Source organism: Podarcis filfolensis, assembly GCF_964270895.1.
Source record: "Podarcis filfolensis genome assembly, chromosome: 13".
NCBI classification, from domain to species: domain Eukaryota; kingdom Metazoa; phylum Chordata; class Lepidosauria; order Squamata; family Lacertidae; genus Podarcis; species Podarcis filfolensis.
The window spans coordinates 44,342,468-44,367,135 of NC_139615.1; the positions used below are offsets into that span (position 1 = coordinate 44,342,468).

Below are 24,668 nucleotides of genomic sequence, written 5' to 3' on the forward strand. Positions count from 1 at the left end.
TGGAGTGTGAGGAGAATGTGCCTCTGAACATGTGCAGAGTGCAGGCATTGGCTTCCTGCAGGGCTGACCATTAGAACTCGCTTTCGATTCAAGAACATAGCACTCGGAAGCTGTAACCACAATTCCTCCCCATTACATTAAGGTTAAACTTTGGACACCATTTGCACTATACAGTGGTACATCTGGTTAAGAACTTAATTCGTTCTGGAGGTCCGTTCTTAACCTGAAACTGTTCTTAACCTGAAGCACCAATTTAGCTAACGGGGCCTCCCGCTGCCGCCACGCCGCCACTGCACAATTTCTGTTCTCATCCTGAAGCAAAGTTCTTAACGCGAGGTACTATTTCTGGGTTAGCGGAGTCTGTAACCTGAAGCGTCTTTAAACTGAGGTACCACTGTACAGTTGTACCTTCGATCCCGAACACCTTGCAAATTGAACATTTTGGCTCCTGAGCGCCGCAAACCCGGAAGTGAGTGTTCCGGTTTGTGAACATTCTTTGGAACCCAAACATCTGGCACGGGTTCCAATTGGCTGCAGGAGCTTCCTGCAGCGAATCGGAAGCCGTGCCTTGGTTTCCAAACATTTTGGAAGTCGAACGGACTTCCGTAACGGATTCCGTTCGACTTCCGAAGTATGACTGCACACTTAAAGCAGCGTCATGCCACATTAAACAGCTCCCCCCCCAGTCCTGGGAACCGTAGTTTGTTATGGGTGCTGCAGAGAGTTGTCACGAGACCCCTATTCCCCCATGCAGAGTTACAGTTCTCAAGAATGGTTTAACAGCCCACCGCTCTTAAAGAACTCTGGGAACCGTAGCTCTGTAAAGGGAATAGGGATCTCCTAGCAACTCTCCGCACCCTAACCAACTACAGTTCCCAGGAATCTCTAGCGGAAGCCAAAGCTGTTTGAAATGGTTCAAGGCAGGCTTTTAACCCTATCGCTTAAGAAACAAATCTGTGGAGCATGCGGTGAGGGGAGAGAGCCAAGCTAAGCCAGCGGGGAACGAGAGGAATCAGAATCAGTAGGGAGACTATAGAATCTTTTCTTTATGGGGGCCACTAGGTGGCGCATCGGAAGATGGCTGACAATAACATCTCTCCGACCCACACGAGGTAATTTGGAGGCTATGATGGGGGTAATTAGCCTCCTTAACCCCCCCAGGATTGTGGGGGGGGGACGGCCCTTGCCTGCTGTGCCCTATACCACCCCTGAATTTGTGGGGGTGGGGGCACTAGGCACAAAGCCCTCCTGTGGGATTCCGGCACTCCTGGACGCCGTCCCTGATTCGCGCCGCTAGTTGCAAGCATCTTCAAAAGAAACAATTTGGACGAGATAAATTGCACATGCTTCAAGGAAAAAGGGGAGTAAAGACTGCTGACAGAAGAGATCTCTGATAACAAGACAAGAATAAAATATGAGAAGATACGTCAAGATACGGTATGATAAATGACTGAGGGGGGAGGGGGGAAAAACCTGCCTTCCTTTTTCTTATGTGATTTAACAAGAATCCCCTCCCCTAATGAGTCAGAAACTAAGGACTTAAGCTGTGGATTTAAGGCTGTGTGGAGATAAACTTTCGAACCAAAGCAATGTTTCAAGATGAAGCTGGAAAGCTAAGAGTTTTGGAATGACGCAGTTAAAAATGCCGTCGCTATTTTGGGAGGCATTGTTGGAGCTCTTGGGTCTGAGAGGAGAAAGAGAGAAATAGAGTTGTTTACATATCATGGATCAACTTCTCGGTGGGACTTAAGAGCGACAAATGCCAAATTTATGATGGAAAGAGCGATGCTATCTACGAAGGAGATATATGGAAACCATCTGGACTTAGTGGAGGAACGGGAAATCCACACAGGATTGTTATTTTGCTTATCGGCTTAAGGAGACTAACAGAAGAGATCGTAAAGGAAAAATAGAAATTATATGAACAAGATATGATGTGGAAACACCAAGATAAGACTGGATAGAATTATGAATTTTGTTTGGACTGATTGGGACTGATTTGGACATTAACGCAGTAATAAGAAGATGATCTGAATCCCCCTTTGGATCTTGAAGTATGGGTTCCCCCAACAAAATTTAAAAATTTGGCTTTGTAATTTGGAATTTATGTGATGTGATTTAATTTGATGTGATTGGCCAGTTAATAAAAATTATTTTTTTAAAAAATAGAATCTTTTCTTTATGTCGTTCTGCTATTATTGTGTTGTGCTTTTAAGTTTTGCGGCTTATGTAAGCCACTTCGGAAAAGCAGGGCTCTCAGACAAATGGAACAAAGCACTTCTCATTGTATTAGAAGCAAGAACAGGAGCAGGGAACCCAAGTGGAGCACTGGAACATCTTTCCCACAAGGAAAGGCGTTACAAATGTCTGGGGCTTTTTGGCTTAGAAATAAGGCAAGGAAGGCGAGGAGAGGCAGTACAGGGATATAAAGTTATGCAGGCTGTGAAGAAAGTGGGTAATACGTACTAGAATCTAGGGTCATTCGATTAAGCTGGATAGTGGGAGCGTCTCTGCAGGGTGGTCTGGAGGAATGTTATGTACTGAGTTGAATAGGATCCAAAAGGCAGCAGTCTGATTGGTGCTAGAACAATAGGATTCAGAATGCAGCAGTCTGATTGGTCCTAGAACAATAGGGTCCAGAATGCAGCAGTCTGATTGGTCCTAGAACAATAGGATTCAGAATGCAGCAGTCTGATTGGTCCTAGAACAATAGGATTCAGAATGCAGTAGTTTGGTCCTAGAACAATGCAGCAGTCTGATTGGTCCACAGGAGCCACCCAATCCAGCTCCAGATGGAAGTGAATCCGCAACCTGATTGGCCTACAGGAGAATCCCGGAATTAGCCAATCACGTGCGGCCCATTGTGTAAATAATGTATATAAAGTGGACGTTCTGGGGGAACTTTCATTCCTCACTACTATAAGCTGAATAAAGAGCATGAAATCCACACTCAACTCCGAGTATATGTCAAGGAAGAAGAGAAGAAGAGTTTGGATTTGATATCCTGCTTTATCACTAACTGAAGGAGTCTCAAAGCGGTTAACATTCTCCTTTCCCTTCCTCCCCCACAACAAACACTCTGTGGGGTGAGTGAGGCTGACAGACTTCAGAGAAGTGTGACTAGCCCAAGGTCACCCAGCAGCTGCATGTGGAGGAGCGAGGAAGCGAACCCGGTTCACCAGATTACGAGTCCACTGCTCTTAACCACTACACCACACTGCCTCTCCTTCACACAATGGTTGCCATAACAGTAGCATCTGAATTGAGGTAGATACGAACAATTTCACTCTCAAAAGTGCTTGGCACGTGAAGAGCATTCTGCAGGCCCTCCAAATGTCCCTATTTTCCAGGGACAGTCCCGAATTTACTGAAGTCATCCCGGTTTCTGATTTGATCCCAGAATGTCCTGCTTTTCCTTAAAGGTAAAGGACCCCTGACAGTTAAGTCCAGTTGCGAGTGACTCTGGGGTTGTGGCGCTCATCTTGCTTTACTGGCCGAGGGAGCCGGCGTTTGTCCGCAGACAGTTTTTCTGGGTCATGTGGCCAGCATGACTAAGCCGCTTCTGGCGAAACCAGAGCAGCGCACGGAAACGCCGTTTACCTTCCCACTGGAGCAGTACCTATTTATCTATTTGCTCTTTGACGTGCTTTCAAACTGCTAGGTTGACAGGAGCAGGGACCGAGCAACGGGAGCTCACCCCATCGCGGGGGTTCAAACCCCCGACTTTCCGATCGGCAAGCCCAAGGCTCTGTGGTTTACACCACCGCGCCACTTGCATCCCCTACTTTTCCTTAGGACGTCCCTATTTTCATCGGAGAAATGTTGGAGGGTACGGAGTTATACGATACCCAAGCCGAGGAGATAAGAACTATAAAACCTTTAGAAGACATCTGAAGGCAGCCCTGTAAAGTTTTTTGACGTTTAATGTTTTATTGTGCTTTTATATACAGTATGTTGGAAGCTACCCAGTGTGGCTGGGGCAACCCAGACAGATGGGCGAGGTATAAATGATAAAATGATGATGATGGAATGAGACGTCCCTATTTTCATCGGAGAAATGTTGATGGGTATGATCCTGTTCCTACAGTGAGTGGCCAACCAGATGCCAGTGACAAAGCCACAAGCAGGACCTGGCTGCAAGCAGCTCTCTCCTCACTTCCCAGCAACCGGGAGGCAGAACATGGACCTTGTGGTTAGCAGCCGGCTTTCCCTCATCCTCTGTGAATTTTCCTAATCCTCTTTTAAGGTGGCCATCACAACCTGTTCTAGTGAGCTGCCAAAGATTTGTTTACATACTTGGGTTGACCAAGGCTGGCCTTGAACCCTTCGGAAAAGCTCCGCCAAATTGCAAGGTGGTGGAAAAACACAATTTATTTGTTGCCGTCACTGCCATAAAGCAGCAGCTCCTTCCATTTGGCTGGACTTCCGCTGAGCTTTGCACCACTTGCGTTCAAGCCATTTCCCTGCCAGCTTCATAGCCTCCAATTTCCTGGTTAGCCCAGTAGCCAAACAAACTCCGCTGGGTGGGAAAAGGGTGCTTGGGAACAATCATATTCTGAATCATCTCTGCGTCAAACACAGCAGCAACTTAATGGGGAGCCATGCGAACTGGAAACCATCAAGGGCTGTGGGAAATCCTTTAGGTCGTTCCAGGTTGAATCCTGACAAGAAAGAAGAACTGTTTTGGGGGGGACAGGGGGTGGTCAGGTGTGGGGGAGTCCCTGGTCCTGAATGGGGCAACTGTGCCCCTGAAGGACCAGGTGCGCAGCCTGGGAGTCATTCTGGACTCACAGCTGTCCATGGAGGCGCAGGTCAATTTTGTGTCCAGGGCAGCTGTCTACCAGCTCCACCTGGTACACAGGCTGAGACCCTACCTGCCTGCAGATTGTCTTGCCAGAGTGGTGCATGCTCTAGTTATCTCCCGCTTGGACTACTGCAATGCGCTCTATGTGAGGCTACCTTTGAAGGTGACCCGGAAACTGCAACTAATCCAGAATGAGGCAGCTAGACTGGTGACTGGAAGTGGCCGCTGAGACCATATGACACCAGTCCTGAAAGACCTACATTGGCTCCCATTACATTTCTGAGCACAATTCAAAGTGTTGGTGCTGACCTTTAAAGCCCTAAACATTCTCAGCCCAGTATATCTGAAGGAGCGACTCCATCCCCATCGTTCAGCCCGGACACTGAGGTCCAGCTCCGAGGGCCTTCTGGCAGTTCCCTCCCTGCGAGAAGTGAGGTTACAGGGAACCAGGCAGAGGGCCTTCTCGGTGGTGGCACCCACCCTGTGGAACACCTTCCCACCAGATGTCAAGGAAATAAACAACAATCTGACTTTTAGAAGACATCTGAAGGCAGCCCTGTTTAGGGAAGTTTCTCATGTTTGATGTTTTATCGTGTTTTTAATATTCTGTTGGGAGCCGCCCAGAGTGGCTGGGGAAACCCAGTCAGATGGGCAGGGTCTAAATAATAATAATAATAATAATAATAATAATAATAATAATAATAATAATAATAATTTGTTGTTGTTGTTGTTCCAGTGGAGGTAAGACCTGAATAAATCGGAGTTAGGAGAAAGGGAGTCAGAGTGGGTGAGATAAAGGAAGGGGGTGAGAACGAAGAACAGGCAATGAGGCCGTTCTCAAGAGGTCTAGGCTTGAGGCCACTTGAACGCTGGTTCTGAAGACACTTTCTCACAGGTCCCAGAAGGAAGGGAAAGCTGGACACAAGATTTACCCACTTTGGAAGAATGGCAGATGAAGATGATGGACTATATGGGACTGGCAGAAATGACTGGCAGAATCCGGGACCAGGGAGAAGAGGCGGTGGAAGAAGATTGGAAGAAATTTAAAGACTATTTACAGAAATATTGCAAAATTAATGAATGTTAGAATGATGTTGGATAGAAATTAAGTGGTTTCCAGCTGTAATGCTTTAAGAATATGGAAGAAGGGTATAATTAGGTAAAAAAATATATAACTAAAATGGTGTTGGATTGGAAATAAGTGGTATTGGCAACAAAGTTAATAAGAATATGCAGAAATGAATTGATAATGTATGAAAATACTGAGTTATAAAATGTTAAGTTATAGAGATAAGATAAATGAAAGAGGGTAAGGATTTGCTGATTTGATTATTTAAATGGGAATACAAGAAGGGGAGGTGTGAGGAAGTCAAAGAAACAAGCAAACGAGTTTTATGTTATGAAAAATAATTGTTTTTAATTTTTCTTGTTGTTTCTGTATGTTTTATTTATCTTTTTATTTTTTATTTTTTCTCTTTTATTATTATGTGTTTTTGTATATTTGTCTTTGTAAAATCTTAATAAATATTTCTTTAAAATAAAAAAAAAGAAGGAAGGGAAAGCTGGACCAGGTGGTGAGTAAGGGGGCAAGCCAGTCCCAAAAGCCAGTGGAAAGAGCAGAGAATCTCACAGCAGGCTGCACAAACCTGGCAAGCAATTCAGTTGGTAAACAATAATGACAGAGGACAGTAACACCAAAGGGAATTAGACATGGGGAGGTGGAATCATACTAAAGTTAGGAGTTTCACCGGGCTGGAGACAAGGATTGCACATGGAAGCGTTTGTGCGCATACAATTTCTCAAATAGACGCACAGCAGATATGGCTGGCCAGAGACAGGGCACTGGCTCCCCCTACAGGCCACAGAGTGACCACTGAGGGACCGAGACGGCTGTGCTTCTCCAAGGGTGTCCATTGGAAACAAAAGGAAGAAAAGTAAAACAGAGGGCAGAGGAAAAGGAGGAAAGCGACTTGCTCAAGCAGCTGACAACTTATACTACGCTTTGGTAAGGGTTGCAGGAATATATTTGGCATCTCCAGAGCTGAATGCTGACCATTATATATAAGGCAAGTTTCAATGGGCAGCCTTTTACAGCTAAATAAATAGCACACAAGGCAGAGAGTTCAAGGGATGAAAAAAAGAGCATCCTTTCTTATCTCTGCTGCCACAAGATTCCTAAACAATGGCACAAAGGTCCTGTTTGAGGGTGTCGGAGGCCATAGGCTGGATTGTGGGTGGAAACAGAGAACTTTTGAACATTGCAGTTTCGAACAGTACTGGGGATTCCTTGTCCTAGGGGTGTTGAAAGATTTGAAACTAGCTTAAAAATAAAAGGTGTAATATAGACACACCCGTTGCAAGCCACTAGGGCTGGGTGATATAGCAATATATCATCCAAAACCGGTTAGAAGTTCATATCTTGATAGCGGTTGCCGGCCATCATTTTTGCATGTTCTTCTGATCTTTTTTTTATTAAAGATTTCTTAGTTTACAAAAATACGTGCATTGTCTTTTTTCAAGTTGCGTTTCCTGCAGATCAGTTTCACTTGTTGCGAGAAATTAGTGTTACATACAGATGTTCTGATCCAAGAGGCTTGTGCTTTTACCCAGGATGTTGCTTGCCCAGAGTTGGAAAGACAGTGAGATACCTACGAGACCGGACTGGCAGATGAAACTATTGGACTATGCAGAGATGGCAAGATTAACTGGGGAAATCAGAAGTATCAAAACTTCAGCAGAGAATGGGACAAATATAGATTGTATTTGAAAAACCACTGTAAACACCTGAACTCTTTAGGCTTTGGATATAACGGAGGACTGTAAATTGGATGGACTTATAATATGCAGGTGGAAGTTTTTTAATGAACCCATGGAGGCGAGAAGGGAAGTGCTAGGATTCTAAAGAATCTCGTGTAAAGTTTTAATATTTGCAAGAATACTTTTCTGTGAATGAAATTGTAAAACTAAATATTTTTTTTAAAGAAAAACAAATATTTAGCTAGATATTGTAATATAAGATATTAAGAAATTCTTAGAAGTAACAGATTAGGCTGAGGGATGGAAAAGTTAATAAATAGTGAATATTATGGATTACAACAGGAAGTAAAGATTAGAAATTCGTAATTGGGGGGGGGAAGATATTGGTGTTATAAAATATGGAATTGGGAACTGCTAAATATGTGATATGATGAAATTCGGATTGGAGGGTGACAAGGAAGTCTTTTAGCAATGTAAATATAACAGGAATCAAGAAGAAATAATTCTTCTTTTGTTGTTATGATTTTATGTTGTGTTAAGTGTAATGTTTTTCTTTTGTGTTTATGTTTTTGTATTATAAGAGAAAACCAATAAAAAAAATTGGGGGGGAAAACCCCCAAATGAACTCTTTGCTCTCTCATAGCCTTTGGTACCCCAACTATTTTACAACCCTTTCTGTCCTGCATCCACATACAGGGGTTTGTTTGGCAGGCCTGCCTAATGGGCAGAGCACAGGAAGCTTCACTGAACAGTAGCAGTGGAGGAGAGTGCCGGCTGCTGAAACTGTGAAGGCCCTGGGTCTTGACACAGCCCCATTGTTGTCCCAGAAGCACATGGCTCTCAAAGCTGCCTGGACACTGAGCTGGCAAATGTCAGCTGTTTGCTGCACTGCTTAACTGTTTGGCATTGAAACAGACAGGAGAGCTGGGTCCAAGTGAACAAAATGAATTTCAGCAGGGACAAATGTTAAGGTTCTGTACTTGAAGAACCAGATGCGTAAATATAGGATGGGAGACACTTGCAGTAAATGTGAAAAGGATCTAGGGGTCTTGGTGGACCACAAGTTTAACATGAGCCCGCAGTGTGACGCAGCAGCGAAAAAGGCTAATGCTTATTCTAGGGTGAATCTGCAGAAATATACAGTGGTACCTCGGGTTACATACGCTTCAGGTTACAGACTCCGCTAACCCAGAAATACTACCTTGGGTTAAGAACCTTGCTTCAGGATAGAACAGAAATCGTGCAGCAGCAGCGAGGGGTCTCATTAGCTAAAGTGGTGCTTCAGGTTAACAACAGTTTCAGGTTAAGAACAGACCTCCAGAACGAATTAAGTACATAACCAGAGGTACCACTGTAGTGTCCATTTCAAGGACAATAAGAGCTGTGGAACATGTGGAACGGTCTCCCTCAGAAGGCAGTAGATTCTCCTTCCTTGGAGGTTTTTCAGCAGAGGTGGGATGGCCAGCTGCCATGGATGCTTTAGCTGAGATTCCTGCATTGCAGGGGGTTGGACTAGATGACCCGGGGATCCCTTCCAACTCTACAATTCTATGAGAAGAAAAAAGTCACTGGGCATCCTCAGAGAGATGTACTTTCATGACACGCTTTCAACGACATGGCTCGCAAACGCTTTCTCCTTTTTACAGAAGTGCACGCATATATCTGCCAATGGAGGACAACACTTCATGCACCTCCATTTGTTTGTGGCGCAATAGCACAGCATCTTAAAAAGTAGAGACATCACCTTGCCAACAAAGGTCCGTATAGTTAAAGCTATGGTTTTCCCAGTAGTGATGTATGGAAGTGAGAGCTGGACCATAAAGAAGGCTGATCGCCGAAGAATTGATGCTTTTGAATTATGGTGCTGGAGGAGACTCTTGAGAGGGCCATGGACTGCAAGAAGATCAAACCTCTCCATTCTTAAGGAAATCAGCCCTGAGTGCTCACTGGAAGGACAGATCCTGAAGCTGAGGCTCCAATACTTTGGCCACCTCATGAGAAGAGAAGACTCCCTGGAAAAGACCCTGATGTTGGGAAAGATGGAGGGCACAAGGAGAAGGGGACGACAGAGGATGAGATGGTTGGATGGTGTTCTTGAAGCTACCAGCATGAGTTTGATCAAACTGCGGGAGGTAGTAGAGGACAGAAGTGCCTGGCGTGCTCTGGTCCATGGGGTCACGAAGAGTCGGACACGACTAAACGACTAAACAACAACAACAAAAAGTCTTTTAGGAATCAGAAAACTCTTTTCCCACCCACTGCCACGGACTACAGAAACTGCCCCTCTGAATCAGTTTTTTTTTTTTGAGGGACTGGCTGTGCCCTAGTGCCTTCGAGAGAAGTTTGACACACCAAAATGAAGCGGGTGAAGCATATACCAGGAAGTGTTTCACTCGGCAAAATTCCTGCATATCAGGCACAGGAGCGGTGCCAGAAAAGGAACAAATGGCTAATCCTAGTCCAGAGCTTAAACAGAAGGGTTGCAATGAGGTAAAAAAAATAAATTACTCGGCTGAGTCCTAACCACCCCTTATGTGTCAAGCCTGACAAAGGATTCAGGAGAATTCAAAAGACTACATACAACTTTGCGATGTTTTGCTTAGCCTAATAAAGGTGTCGCGTTAATATGGTTTCTGGATTTTCCTTATGGGATAACATGGCTGCCATTTTATTTTTTTTAAAGGTCTCCATATTCTTCCTCAGTGGCTAGGAGCCCGACGTGACAATCCTGAGACAAGATTTCAACACCAGAAAATATGGGTAGGCAAACTAAGGCCCGGGGGCTGGATCCGGCCCAATCACCTTCTAAATCCGGCCCGCGGATGGTCTGGGAATCAGCGTGTTTTTACATGAGTAGAATGTGTGCTTTTATTTAAAATGCATCTCTGGGTTATTTGTGGGGCATAGGAATTCGTTCATTTCCCCCAAAAAAAATATAGTCTGGCCCCCCACAAGGTCTGAGGGGCAGTGGACTGGCCCCCTGCTGAAAAAGTTTACTGACCCCTGCCATAAGAGGATGCCATGAAATTGAAACGGCATTTTGACAGACACAGGGGCTCAGCAAGTTTTAGTCCTTCTTGGTCTGTCAGTTGATTCTTCTCCCCATCTTGTCAGTTCTTTTCCTGATTTTGACCTGGCGGGACGCATGGCTGCAAGTAGCTGCAAGCAGCCCAGGAAGTATGCGACCGACTCAGTTCTGGGAACACTTTGAAACGGCCTGACAAGGACTTCTAGGAACAAAGTATGCCTTGGGATCCTCCCTGGGCAGAACGCCATACCAGCCAAGATAATGTTATTTCCCATGTTCCTTTTTGTGTGTGCTTTTAAGCCACTGGTTTGCAATCAATTTTACTTTTAAAATACCAAAATGTGCCTTGCGATTTCCCTCGCCACCTGCCCGTATCAGATTGCAAATACCCTAATCCTATTTGGGTTCCTTTCATAAGAGCGTTTTAAAGCGTCCTTGTGGCCAGAACAGTCTTGACACCAGCACATTGGCAGGTTTCTGAGCTTTTGGATTAGCAAAATGGATAGGGTGCAGCGCATGGGGTTAAGGGAAATCTTGGTGGCACCTTGCGCTTATCCCTTGGCGGGCCCACAGAGCCACAAAGATGACCATGCCAAAATACGAGGCCCAGAAAGTTTCTCCGCATGGCAGGAATCGGGAGCCGTAGACAGCAGACTGTCGACAATAGCCACAGTTGAACCAGAGGTATTCCAAGTGTCAGTCACTCTTACCTTTCTGCCACCAGGTAAAGATAGCTGATACAGTGGTACCTTGTTTCCCGAACTTAATCTGTTCTGGGAGTCCGTTCGACTCCTGGAACCATTCGAAAACCAAGGCGCAGCTTCCGATTGGCTGCAGGAGCTTCCTGCACTCAAGCGGAAACCGTGTCGGACGTTCGACTTCCGAAAAACATTTGCAAACCAGAACACTTACTTCCGGGTTTGTGGCGTTCGGGAGCCGATTTGTTCGACAACTAAGCCATTCAGGAACCAAGGCACCACTGTACTGGGAGGCTGGCTGATGTACTTTTATTTTATTTTCCACGGAACTGAATGGCAAGAAATGTAAAGGGGAACCCCACTGGGCTTGGAGCCAAACCTCTCCCCAACAACCAGCAATATCTAGGACAGGTATTATTCCACATCTGAGATACAGCTCGTTTTCTTTCTCCCCCCAACTAAAAAGGTTCCGAGTTTCTGGAATTCAAAAGGTTCCAAGTTGCGTGGGGCTGCAATCAGTGACCTCGTTCAGATGGGGGCAAGATGATTTCCTTCGTTCCTGAGACTGCACTTACTCAGGTTGTTGGAGCGGAAGGCAAAGTTCACCCCACTCCAGTGGAATCAAGTGCAACCCTAAACTTCTGGTCCATATATGCGAATGGCTGCCTGCTTGGGAAGGAGAACGAGAAACAGAAGCGCAACACAGACTCCGAAAGCGTATTAAACCTGCTCCCCGCAACCCAGCCACAGCAGATTTGCTAGCAAAGTTATGTTACTTTGAAGGCTCTTCAGTAAATATTTGGCAACCAAGCCCTTAGCAGAATTGCTGGAAAGTCTTTACAGTTATTGTTTCTCTGAATTCTTGGGATTGATAAACATGACTGAGAAAGACAAAAAAAGTTTTTTGAAATTCTCACAAGTGTCATATCATATCACTCTCAAGGTGTTGCTGGCCAGCAATCTGAGAAGACACACCTTACCGTTTTGGATGATGAAACTAGTCTGGATAACAAGATGGCTTGCTGACTCCTGGGTAATGTCTTGCAGCCCCTCTAATGCTTGTGATGGATTAGAAACAGGGGAGACGTAAGGCAGACGCAGTTTCACGTTGCCAGGAGGGCAATATTGCTCTGGCTTTTTCGAGAGAGGGAAGTGCTCAAATGCACCAGCAGGAGGCTGGTGTGTGAGGCTAAAAAATGAAAAGAGGTGATGCGAGTCATGGGGTGGCGACAGAATAAAGACATGAACTACCCCAGGGGAACAACACACGCATACAGAGACACAAGCACGCAGGACTAGTCTTGTAAATAGTGTGGTTTAATTTTGCCTAAAGTCCTCAATGTCTTATCCTGCTGTGGATAGCCCAGTCTGCATGGCCTCCTGCCCTGCTGGAGGGAGACTACTAGGTTTTTGATCCCAACTTTGTGGCTCACAGCTGCAAGCGGCAGGGTCCGTGGTGTGCCCTGCACTGGGGAGGCCAAACCCAAAGAGCACACACCTGCTTCGTGTCAGCTGCACCCCGCCAACGCTCTGGTCCTCTACAAATCTATTCAGAGCATCTTCAGAACACCACAACCCCTCAAAAGGGACAGAAGCAGCAGAGGGGAAGGAACTCGGAGTTGGGCGCCGAGCCGCCAAGACAACACGTTGCCGTTTTGGCCTTTGACGCAAGGAAACCAGAGCACAGAGAAGCCCTTCAACCCAAAAAACACTTTTGCCCAGTCAGACCGGAAAGCCAGAGGAGAAGGTTGGTTAGAAGAACTTGACGCCCCGCCCGTCATCCAGGGTGATGATTTCAGCCTTGTGTTCCTGTTGCAGAGCTTGCAGAGCACGAAGAAGCATGGATTCTTCCAAGCCATGGAACTCTAGGAGAGGAGGAAACAGCCTCGGTTGAGGGATTTGGCAACCACACACAAAAGCTTCCACAAGATAAGCAGCAGTCGCTACATCTGGTGGTAGAGAGTTCCACAGTGTAACCATGCACTGGGTCGAGAAATACTTCCTTCTGTCTGTCACTGGATGAACCTGGGTTCTAGTATTATGAGAAACAAAGGTTTTCCTCTTTTTATCCACACTGTGCATAATGCAGCCTTACTCGCCTTCCCCCCCCCCAAACTAGAAAAACCCAAAGGTTGTAGATTCTCCTCCTACAGGAGTTGCTCCAAACACTTGATCATTTGGGTTGCCCGTTTCTACACTACAATGCAAAATTCCGCCAGGTGCAAGCAAAGCTACCTTCATTCTCTGTGTCATCGCCATTGGACAGCTCATACAAGGTGAAAACTGAGTTGGTCAACCCATTCTTTGACACCTGGGAACAGAAGAGGGAGGGGGGAAAGAGAATGTTAAAACTCTGACCCGCATTTATCAGTTTTCCAGTCTCAGATCAATGTCGATAAAAATGAAGAAAACTCTTAAACACAGCTTTTCGTAAAAGGGAAAAAAATCAGTAGTAGAGCACCAAAGCACAGCAACAAAAATAACATAAGAGAAAAAACAAACACACACAGTTTGAGCAATGTATCAGAAGGCCTTTGGCCAGGGCACAGCCTGACTCCCTCCCTGGGCAATCTTCGCAGAGCTCTGGCCCAATGGTGGCCAGTGGCTTGAATTTAATTAATTTTATAATGAATGATTTTAGAGTGTTGTTTGTGTTGTACTTTTGTACTGTTTTATTGTTGTTAGCCGCCCTGAGCCCGGCTTCGGCTGGGGAGGGCGGGATATAAATAAAATTTATTATTATTATTATTATTTGGCACTGAATATATATTAGAATAGACGCCAGGCAAGCCTCCTCAAGGAAAACATTTGAGTTGTGGGTTGCCTGCATTGAGAAGGCATCTCTCCGAACACCATTCGCGCAACCTTCAGAGGCAGGCAGGTTCACGCAAGAGATGGCATGTTTTTAGTTCCCAACGTGTGCGTGGCTTCAAAGATAAAAACAGCAGCTTTTTAAAAACTGTGCTCAGAAACAGACCAGCGGCCCATGAAGAAATGAGATATTATTACTGGAAAACAAAAATCAAAACCAAACAGATGCCGTGGTTAATTTCCTTCTCAAAGACCGCATCTCGGGAATCCTTTTTCTTACTTTTCAAGCTCTGCAAAGCCGTTCATCAAGACTCAATGCAGGCGATCTGCTTGGGCCGGTGGGCATTTTGTGCTTCCATGACTGCACTGCACAAGCACAGAATTTGCGTATCAGGCAAGGAAAAAAATGTCCCTAGAATCTCAGTTTTCACTGGGAAAAAATAACAGCAACTTTCTAGCCCTTAACACTGTGGGGGGTGGGCAGAATGCCTGGTGAAACTTCAGAGTGTGGGAAGGGAGGAAGGAGCGGATTCAAGCATACAGTACCTTCATGACCTTAACCAATGGCTTTCAGGAGCACCATTAACCAATATGGGTTACACAGTCCAGAACTTGCTCTTACCCACTGATAGATGAGCTTGCCCCATTCTTCCGGACGCCGCCACATGATCAGAAAGCTAGATTTGTTCTTGTCAAGCCATTCAAGATTCCCTGGAATGAAGCAGAAGAGTTTGGATTTGATATCCCGCTTTATCACTACCCTAAGGAGTCTCAAAGCGGCTAACATTCTCCTTTCCCTTCCTCCCCCACAACAAACACTCTGTGAGGTGAGTGGGGCTGAGAGACTTCAGAGAAGTGGGACTAGCCCAAGGTCACCCAGCAGCTGCATGTGGAGGAGCGGGGAATCAAACCCGGTTCACCAGATTACGAGTCATCTGCTCTTAACCACTACACCACACTGGCTCTCACATAACACCAGGGCCCACTTGTACTTAGAAAACAGATACTGAATCTCTCCTGTGTAACAAGTTGATTCCTTATCCTCTAACCCAGCAACCCGGCTTACTTCTTAGATGAGTCTGTGCACAAAAACATTAATGCTGTGATTTTAGTCACACTTACTCGGAAGTGAATCTCACTGAAACTGATGAGAATTGCCGCCAAACAAACATGTTTGGGATTAGGGGTTTATATGACCCTCAAGTTCCAAACAACCGTTTTGCACAGCATTATACACAGTGGCAGTTTCCCTCCATCCTGCCGCCAAAGAGAGAAAGATCCCACCAGAAATTTCAGCTTGAAGTGTATCTTTAAAAATTAAACACCACAGACTTTCTGCTGTCAGGAAATTTCCATCTTGTGGGGGGGGGGGAAGCATTTTTTGTTCATTTCAGAATACTGATTTAAAATGTCTCCTGATGATTGTATACCCATTTTTATATTCAGCTGAAAAGCTCACACATCTCAAGATTTCAGAAGCAGGCTAATCTGGAGTTCTCAAAACTTCTGTTGCCATTTCAAAATCACATCATTTTATCCCTGTTATCAGTGATGGCTCGTTGCTTTCTTTATCCCCAATCGGGATAAAAAGGAAGTTCAAACTGTCTTACGGGCAGAGAAGTTTCATTTCCTGACCCACCTTTACTTGTGTAAGGAAGATGCTTTTGTTTTCCATGCCAGCTGTTAGACCCTGCCTGGCATTTTAAAATGAGAACTGGATAAAACAGTAAATGCAAAGTTAACTCAAAATCAACACACACCAGAACCCACCTTTTTTCCTGAGTTCTTCTAACACCACAATGATGGATTCCAATGGGAGCTTTCCTGTTTCACAGTTAAGGAAACAGTCACTTGGCACAGGATAGGAAAAGGGTATACAGAAGTCGAGAAAATAATACAAAGTAGGACAAACTCAACTTAGGACAACTAAAGGAACCTGAAAGGTCTTGGTCTCAGAATTCAGGGCTTTTTTACTCAGAGCAGATCCAATGAAATTAATGAACCACAGTTTATTAAATGTTTATTAAATTCAATGACTGTGCTTGGAGGAAAAAGGTGAAGCATTCTAGTTTCTCAAGGAGATGGCTCTTCTCTTTGCTGCAGTAACGCAGCAGATATGGTAACTTGCCCATCAAACCAAGCATGCAACCAACCCAACTCAGAATTTGGCCCATCAAACCAAGCATGCAACCAACCCAACTCAGAATTTGGTCACTGAACTGGAAGGGGTTAAAATGACATTAACTCAACCCTTTGCTTGAAGGGCAGAACCACCCACCAACCTCTCAACAGATCCACTAAGGCAACCCCAAACATGTACAGAAAGCAGGCACCTGCAGAGAGCAAATAGCTTGAGACGTTTCAAGTAATTAAGTTCCATGTTGCAGGGGACGAAAACTATGGAGAAGTTTGATTCTACCTTGAATTTACATTGCAAAATTGGCTTCCTAATACTGTGCCGAGTAAGAAAACCCATCATCAACAAAAGCACAAAAGTAGGTCACTGCAGAAAAACAACCACCTATTTTATAGTAAGAGTAAAATAGTTGCATTGTACTTTTTAATGAACTAAAGTGGCAGGGTTGGGCAGAAAGTTCATTTCGCAGAACTCAAGAAGAGAGATATTCTGTGTAACTGAAATGTATTCTGATACAATTCGCCCACCAGGAAATGTCAGCTACTGTCATCTAAGTCCCTCTGTTTTTAATAGATCCAACAGGGCAACTAATATTTTGAGGACATCTGCTCAACAATGACCCAGACTGCAATACAGAGGGATGACATTTCAAAGAAAAATGAGTATAAAAAAAAGTTTGGGAAGCAAAAACTTATCTTCTGCTCAGCAAAACTAAAAAGGCTAAAAGAGAACTCACATGCTGTTCTGGCCAAGATGAGGATAGAGCTGCTGACCTAGAAAAAAGCATTTGTTTAAAAATGCAAAGTCATTCTGTGTGCTTTTCCTTGTTCTGCACTTGTGCAGCAACCCAACGAACAATTGCTGCAAGCCTGAACTGCTTCCAAGCCTGAACTGTGAACTGTTCTTCCATGACAGCAGCCAGCACTTTCATCTAAAGAAACAGCAAAATTCCTTTGCCTGCTCACCAGGGTAGGTAAGGCAGCCACAGGCTGGGGGGACGAAGGATACGCTGCAGTTTCCAGTTGTTGAACAGTGGGCTCTCCTGAGCCTCTGCGACAGTCATGGTGTAGAGCTTGTTGAGGCGGCAGTAGGAAAGCACTAAGGAACACCAAGCCGTCAGCTGCTTCTGCCTCGTGTCCACATTGGGCTGCAACCTAAACGCAATCACAGGGACAGCTATAGCTCAGTCCATTTCAGAAATCCAGCTAAGCTAGTTCCAAAACAGAATCAAGAATTAGAAACTTCCCATCTCCTGTCAGAAAACCCTGGTGGTGATGATGATGATGTTCTGGGCCCAGCCGCGTGACTCAGGAGAGCTCAGAGCCCCTTGGCTGAAGCAACCGCTGCTTTCCCCCCTGAGCTGGCCAACAGATGAGCCTCACATGAAAAATAGGGACAATGGCTGCCGAGACCATATAACACCGGTCCTGAAAGGCCTCCATTGGCTCCCGGTACATTTCTGAGCACAATTCAAATCGTTGGTACTGACCTTTAAAGCCCTAAACGGCCCAGTATACCTAAAGGAGCCTCTCCACCCCATGGCTGTCAACTTTTCCCTTTTCTTGCGAGGAATCCTATTCGGAGTAAGAGAATTTCCCTTTAAAAAAGGGGAAAGTTGACAGCTATGCTCCACCCCATTGTTCAGCCTGGACACTGAGGTCCAGCTCCAAGGGCCTTCTGGCGATTCCCTTCCTGCAAGAAGTGAGATTACAGGGAACCAGACAGAGGGCCTTCCTGGTAGTGGCGCCCTCCCTATGGAATGCCCTCCTGTCAGATTTCAAGGAAATAAACAACTATCTGACTTTTAGAAGACATCTGAAGGCAGCCCTGTTTAGGGAAGTTTTTAAGGTTTGATGTTTTATCGTGTTTTTAATATTCTGTGGAGAGCCGCCCAGAGTGGCTGGGGAAACCCAGCCAGATGGGTGGGGTATAAATAATATATTATTGCAGTCAAACCTCGGGTTAAAATAGCTTCAGGTTGAGCGTTTTCAGGTTTGTGTTCCGTGGTGACCCCGAAGTAACAGAACAGGTTACTTCTGGGTTTCGCCGCTCGTGCATGTGCAGACACTCAAAATGATGTCATGCACATGTGCAGAAGCGGCGAATCACGACCCACGCACGTGCAGACGCAGGTGACGTTCTGCTCAGGATGGGAACGGGCTCCGGAACGGATCCCGTTTGCATCCAGAGGTACCACTGTATTATTATTATCAACAATTAAGAGCAGCAAGGCCTGGCAAGAATGAAAAAAACAATGGTTTTGGGCCTGCTTCCCTTTGGGCCAGGCAACTACCTTAATAATAATAATAATAATAATAATAATAATAATAATAATAATAATTTTATTTATACCCTGCCCTCCCCAGCTCAGGGCGGCTAACAACCAATAATAAAAGCAAGCTGATTGGAATGCAACTTAAAAAAACAAGGTTCAATACAACATTTAAACATCGATGTTGTATTTGGGTGTCAAAGGGCATCACCTGTCCGCTGCTTTCTGGGAAACGAAAACAAAAAGCAGCCAAGCACCAAACAGGGCGCCCTGAGCAGCAGGAGCAGCTGTGGGCCATAGACTCACAGAACCGCAGAGTTGGAAGGGGGTCCCGAGGGTCATCTAGCCCAACCCGCAACTAGATCCTACACTGAGGCTCCTGGATTGCAGGGGGTTGGACTAGATGACCCTGGGGGTCCCCTTCCAACTCGGCGGTTCCGTGTTCCGACGGGCTGCTTTAGAGGGTGCGCTCCCCCCCCACCCCCACCCCACGGACTAAGGGGGCTGGCGGACTCGAGCGCGGGGCCGAGGAGGGGTCCGGAGGGGCGCCGGGGGACTCACGTGAAGAAGGGCGGAAAACTGTACTGCCAGGGCCACTCGAAACTCATCATCGCCTCTGGGGCGGAGCAGCGCTTCCGTCTCCCGGCGCCAACTCTCGGTCCGTCCCGAAGAGGCTCCCCCCGCGCCCCGCAAGCGCCACACGAAGGTTCCGGGCAGAAGCCGGGGCGAAGTTCCCCGCCTGGCGCGCCCATAGAGCTACGCGGCCGCGCGCCCTCTTCCGCTGCGGAGTGTTGCCGGGCTGCGGGAGCCGCTCATGTTTTGCTGCTGCTGTTGTTGTTGTCGTCGCTATCCGCATGGTTTAGATATTGTGTTTTTATTATTCTTTTTTAATTATTTATTTCGCAAAAAAATTAAAAAGCCTCTTGATCGTTTCTCTCTCTTTCTCTCTCTCTGTGTGTGTACACAAAGACACACAATCAAGATATACACAAAACACACACACGCAAAATCAAGAGGCTTTTTAAGTTAGTTTTATATACGCGCACAAACACACACACAAAATACACACCCACACACTCACACTCAAGAGGCTTTTAAAGTTATATACTGTATACACACACACACACACACACACACACACAGTGCTTTTTCTGGGGGTACACAAACCCCTAAACATTTTTCCAGTTACAGATAGGTAGCCGTGTTGGTCTGCCATAGTCGAAACAAAAAATTTTTTTTCCTTCCAGTAGCACCTTAAAGACCAACTAAGTTAGTTCTTGGTATGAGCTTTCGTGTGCATGCACACTTCTTCAGATACACAGATACACTTCTGAAGAAGTGTGCATGCACACGAAAGCTCATACCAAGAACTAACTTAGTTGGTCTTTAAGGTGCTACTGGAAGGAAATTTTTTTTTTGTTTTCCCTAAACATTTTGTGAATCTTTGTACTTTTGTCCATTTATTGTATTTACACCCCCCCATTTGATCTATAAAATTGCAATTTTCTCGAGTCAAAATGAGAGTGCCCCTAAACTTTTTTTTTTTTAGAAAAAAAGGATTCTCGTGTGTGTGTGTGTGTGTGTGTGTGTGTTTACTCTCTCTCACTCTCCCTCTCTCGTTCTTGGCTTTTTAAATTTATATAAGATGGTTTGAGGTGGCCATATATATATATACATACAAAAGAGTAAAATCGAAAACACTTTCACGACTTTGAAAAAACATGCAAAAGTTGGAATGCTAGAACAGATTGAAAGCACCTCTTCTCTTCTCATGAGGTGGCCAAAGTCTTGGAGCCGCAGCTTCAGGATCTGTCCTTCCAGTGAGCACTCAGGGCTGATTTCCTTCAGAATGGATAGGTTTGATCTTCTTGCAGTCCATGGGACTCTCAAGAGTCTCCTCCAGCACCATAATTCAAAAGCATCAATTCTTCAGCGATCAGCCTTCTTGATGGTCCAGCTCTCACTTCCATACATCACTACTGGGAAAACCATAGCTTTAAGTATATGGACCTTTGTTGGCAAGGTGATGTCTCTGCTTTTTAAGATGCTGTCTAGGTTTCTCACTGCTTTTCTCCCAAGAAGCCGGCGTCTTTTAATTTCGTGGCTGCAGTAAGTGCCAAATTTTTAACTTTGGAGGGCAGGGGAAAGTTGCTGGTACTGCGTAGCCTTGAGTACCCCCAGGAAGAAACCATTGGCTACCCTCACCTGGTTTTGCCGGCTAGTCAGAGCCGGTGTGGCCACTCTCACATGCCGACAGCTTCTAGGGGCCACAGGTGAGAGCCGAGTGCAGGATGGGGACCAAAGGTGGACAAGCTACCCCGGAAGGAGTACGACTTGTCCCCCACCAGAGGGACTACCCCTCCCCATAAACCCCATTTTCCTATGTGTGTGATGGATATTACTGCTTTTGAACTCTGAGTCATGATTTGCAGCTTGGACGTTTAGACAGCCAATCACATTGGGAGTGGGAGTGGCCCAGGCTTTCAGGAATGTATATAAGCAGTCACTTTGCCCCTGTTTCCCAGTTCTGTAGTTCAATAAAGGTTCTTGCTTTTCTCACTGTGTCTTGCCTCGTGGGAACCCACCTACACTTCAGTGCTGTTTATGTGGCCTGGCCTGGCCGGCACATGCACTGTACATGAGGGAGAGGGAAATTATTTTTTTTTAATAAATGTTTATTAGGATTTTACAACACATAAAAATCAAACAAATACATATCAACACAAAAAACAAAAAATACACACTTAGTAAAAAACAAGAAAAAGAAAAAGAATCCACTTTTAAATTTCAAGGTTCTATATCCCTCTTTCCTGACCTCCTCACATCTCCCTTTTTTGTGTTCCTCTTTATTCCGTCAAATTCAGCAAATTCTAACCCTCTTTCACATCTCATTTATAATTGTGTACTCCCACTTGTTATATCTCTAATTTCCCCGGGAGAGGGAAATTAATCTCGTGTGCACTGAGGGTGTGTTTTTTTGGGGGATATTTTTAAAGAAACTGTTCTTCTAGAATCTCTCTGGCTGAGTAACAGGAAGCCTCAGAGACATCAACCTCTGCCCAGAGACTAAGCAAGCAGCCCCTAATTATTATTATTATTATTATTATTATTATTATTATTATTATTATTTTATTTTATTATTTATACCCCACCCATCTGACCAGGTAGTCCACAATAAAAAGGATTTTATATACAGTGGTACCTCGGGTTACATACGCTTCAGGTTACATATGCTTCAGGTTACAGACTCGGCTAACCCAGAAATAGTACCTCAGGTTAAGAACTTTGCTTCAGGATGTGAACAGAAATCGTGTTCTGGTGGTGCGGCGGCAGCAGGAGACCCCGTTAGCTAAAGTGGTGCTTCAGGTTAAGAACAGTTTCAGGTTAAGAACGGACCTCCGGAACGAATTAAGTACCACTGTGTATATATATATATATATATATAAAACAGTCCTCATGCATTTACAATCCGGGAAAATAGTGCTCATAATCAGTTACTGCTACTACTATGACTGCTATTATTATTTTTAAAAGAATGAGGAAGCTGTATTTCAATCCAGCAATTAAATAGTTTTTTCCAGTGTCAGGGCTGAGGACAACTTGTTCTGGAAGGAATCGAGCAATTTCCCAAAGCAATTAATTCAGAGGCTGCCAGTGCAAAGAGCCTCAAGCAGGGACTGGTTTAGATAACATCCAACACACCCATAGGCTTTTTTTTTCTTTTTAAAATAAAAGCACAAGCAAATTATTTACAGCTGTTAACAAAAGTCAAAAGCTCTCCTGTCTTTCTGAAGAGGCTGCTTCGGTTGCTTGTTTCCTCCTCCCTACCATCAGCAGTGCCTCACCTCTCCAAAAAGTGATGCCAGTTAGTTTCAAGGCCCAATGCAAAGTGCTGCTTTTGACCTATAAATGGCCCAGGAGTGCAATACAGTGGTACCTCGGGTTACAGACGTTTCAGGTTACAGACGCTTCAAGTTACAGACTCCGTTATCCCAGAAATATTACCTCGGATTAAGAACTTTTTTTTAAATAAATATTTATTCAAGTTTTCAATTTTATACAAACAAAAAAGAAAAAGAAAAAAAAAGATATTAAAAACAAATCAATTTCAATATCAATTTTCAATAACATGTTTCCTTGACTTCCTCATACCTCCCCTTCTTGTTTTCTAGTTCAAATTGTTTATCCAGCAAATCCTAATCTCTTAACATTCCATTTAACTAACACCTTATTTTACAATCAACTTCTTAAATTTTATAACTTAAACAATATTTATCCCAGTTCTTTTTATCATAACAGCTAGAGACCACATAAATTCAATCCAGCATCTTTCAAAGTTCATTAATTTTGCAATGTTTCTGTAAATAGTCCTTAAATTTCTTCCAATCTTCTTCTGCCGACTCTTCTCCCTGGTCGCGGATTCTGCCGGTCATTTCTGCCAGTCCCATACAGTCAATCAACTTCATCTGCCATTCTTCCAGAGTGGGTAGATCTTGCGTCTTCCAGTGCTTTGCTATAAGTATTCTTGCTGCCGTTGTAGCATCGGGTTAAGAACTTTACCTCAGGATGAGAACAGAAATTGTGCTCTGGCGGCAGCGGGAGGCCCCATTAGCTAAAGTGGTACCTCAGGTTAAAAACAGTTTCACATTAAGAACGGACCTCCAGAATGAATTAAGTTCTTAACCTGAGGTACCACTGTACCTCCAGGACTGCCTCTCTCCATAGGAACTTACCTGGACCCTGAGACCATCACCTGAGGCTCTTCTTTGTGTACCTCCTCCATGAAAGGTCCAGAGGGTGGCAACACAAGAAGGCACCTTTTCCGCAGTGGCTCCTTGTTTGTGCTGTCCCCAGAAAGGCTCACCTGGTGCCTTCATTCTAACACTTTTAGGTGCCAGGCAAAAACGGTCCTCTTCATCTAGGCCTTTGGATGAGTAACATCCGACACTGTTTTAAATGCATTTTAGGAGAGGGGATAATTGAATTGTTTTTGCTCTTTATTATTATGTGGTTTTTTTGTTTCTTGTATTGTCTTTTATATTGACTTACTGGTTTTCCCAGTAGTGATGTATGGAAGTGAGAGCTGGACCATAAAGAAGGCGGATCGCTGAAGAATTGATGCTTCTGAATTATGGTGCTGGAGAAGACTCTTGAGAGTCCCATGGACTACAAGAAGATCCAACCGATCCATTCTGAAGGAAATCAGCCCTGAGTGCTCACTGGAAGGACAGATCCTGAAGCTGAGGCTCCAATACTTTGGCCGTCTCACGAGAAGAGAAGACTCCCTGGAAAAGACCCGATGTTGGGAAAGATGGAGGGCACAAGGAGAGGGGACGACAGAGGACGAGATGGTTGGACAGTGTTCTCGAAGCTACCAGCATGAGTTTGACCAAACTGCGGGAGGCAGTGGAAGACAGGAGTGCCTGGTGTGCTCTGGTCCATGGGGTCACGAAGAGTTGGACACTACTAAACAACAACATTGTATTTTTATATATTGTGAACTGCCCTGAGATCTACGAATGAAGGGTGGTATACAAAGTTAAATAACAACCACCACCAATACCAAGCTGAAGGTCTACCAGCCTTGTGTGTTGAGCATGCTGCTTTATGGAAGTGAGTCATGGGCAACTGTGGCCTAAACCACTGAACCTCTTGGGGTTGCTGATCAGAAGGTTGGCGGTTCGAATCCCCGCAACGGGGTGAGCTCTGTCCCTGCTCCTACCAACCTAGCAATTCAAAAGCACACCAGTGCAAGTAGATCAATAGGTACCGCTCTGGCTGGAAGGTAAACGGCGTTTCCGTGCGCTCTGGTTTCCGTCACGGTGTCCTGTTGCGCCAGAAGTGGTTTAGTCCTGCTGGCCACGTGACCCAGAAAGCTATCTGTGGACAAAGGCTGGCTCCCTTGGCCTGAAAGCGAGATGAGTGCTGCAACCTGATATTCGCCTTTAACTAGACTTAACCGTCCAGGGATCCTTTACCTTTTTACGCTCGCCAGGAGTACAAATGCACTGCGTCAGGAAGATTTTGGGCATGACAGGATTCCAAACAAAGATGTGCTCTCCCAAGCCCACATTCCCAGTATGTTTGCACTTTTACCTCAGCAGCATTTGCACTGCCTTGGTCATGTGCGCGGAATGCAAGCTGCCAACACAGTTCTAGTT

The 24,668-nt window shown here is 45.0% G+C and overlaps 2 protein-coding genes across 3 annotated transcripts in view; one reads left to right on the plus strand and one right to left on the minus strand.

Annotated features, from left to right (window-relative positions):
• The window catches only part of LOC310747938 (tigger transposable element-derived protein 1-like), a 943,100-nt gene that overhangs the window by 871,991 nt on the left and 46,441 nt on the right, over positions 1 to 24,668 (plus strand). The gene's annotated exons all lie outside the window — the stretch shown is intronic.
• Positions 12,584 to 19,217, minus strand: VPS25 (vacuolar protein sorting 25 homolog). The gene is made up of 6 exons (XM_083583687.1): positions 19,069 to 19,217; positions 17,244 to 17,389; positions 15,869 to 15,922; positions 14,721 to 14,809; positions 13,523 to 13,598; positions 12,584 to 13,152 (listed from the first exon to the last, which is right to left on the minus strand). The coding sequence occupies exons 1-6, from the start codon at positions 19,116 to 19,118 to the stop codon at positions 13,040 to 13,042; spliced, it is 528 nt and encodes a 175-aa protein (XP_083439813.1). The 5' UTR covers positions 19,119 to 19,217; the 3' UTR covers positions 12,584 to 13,039.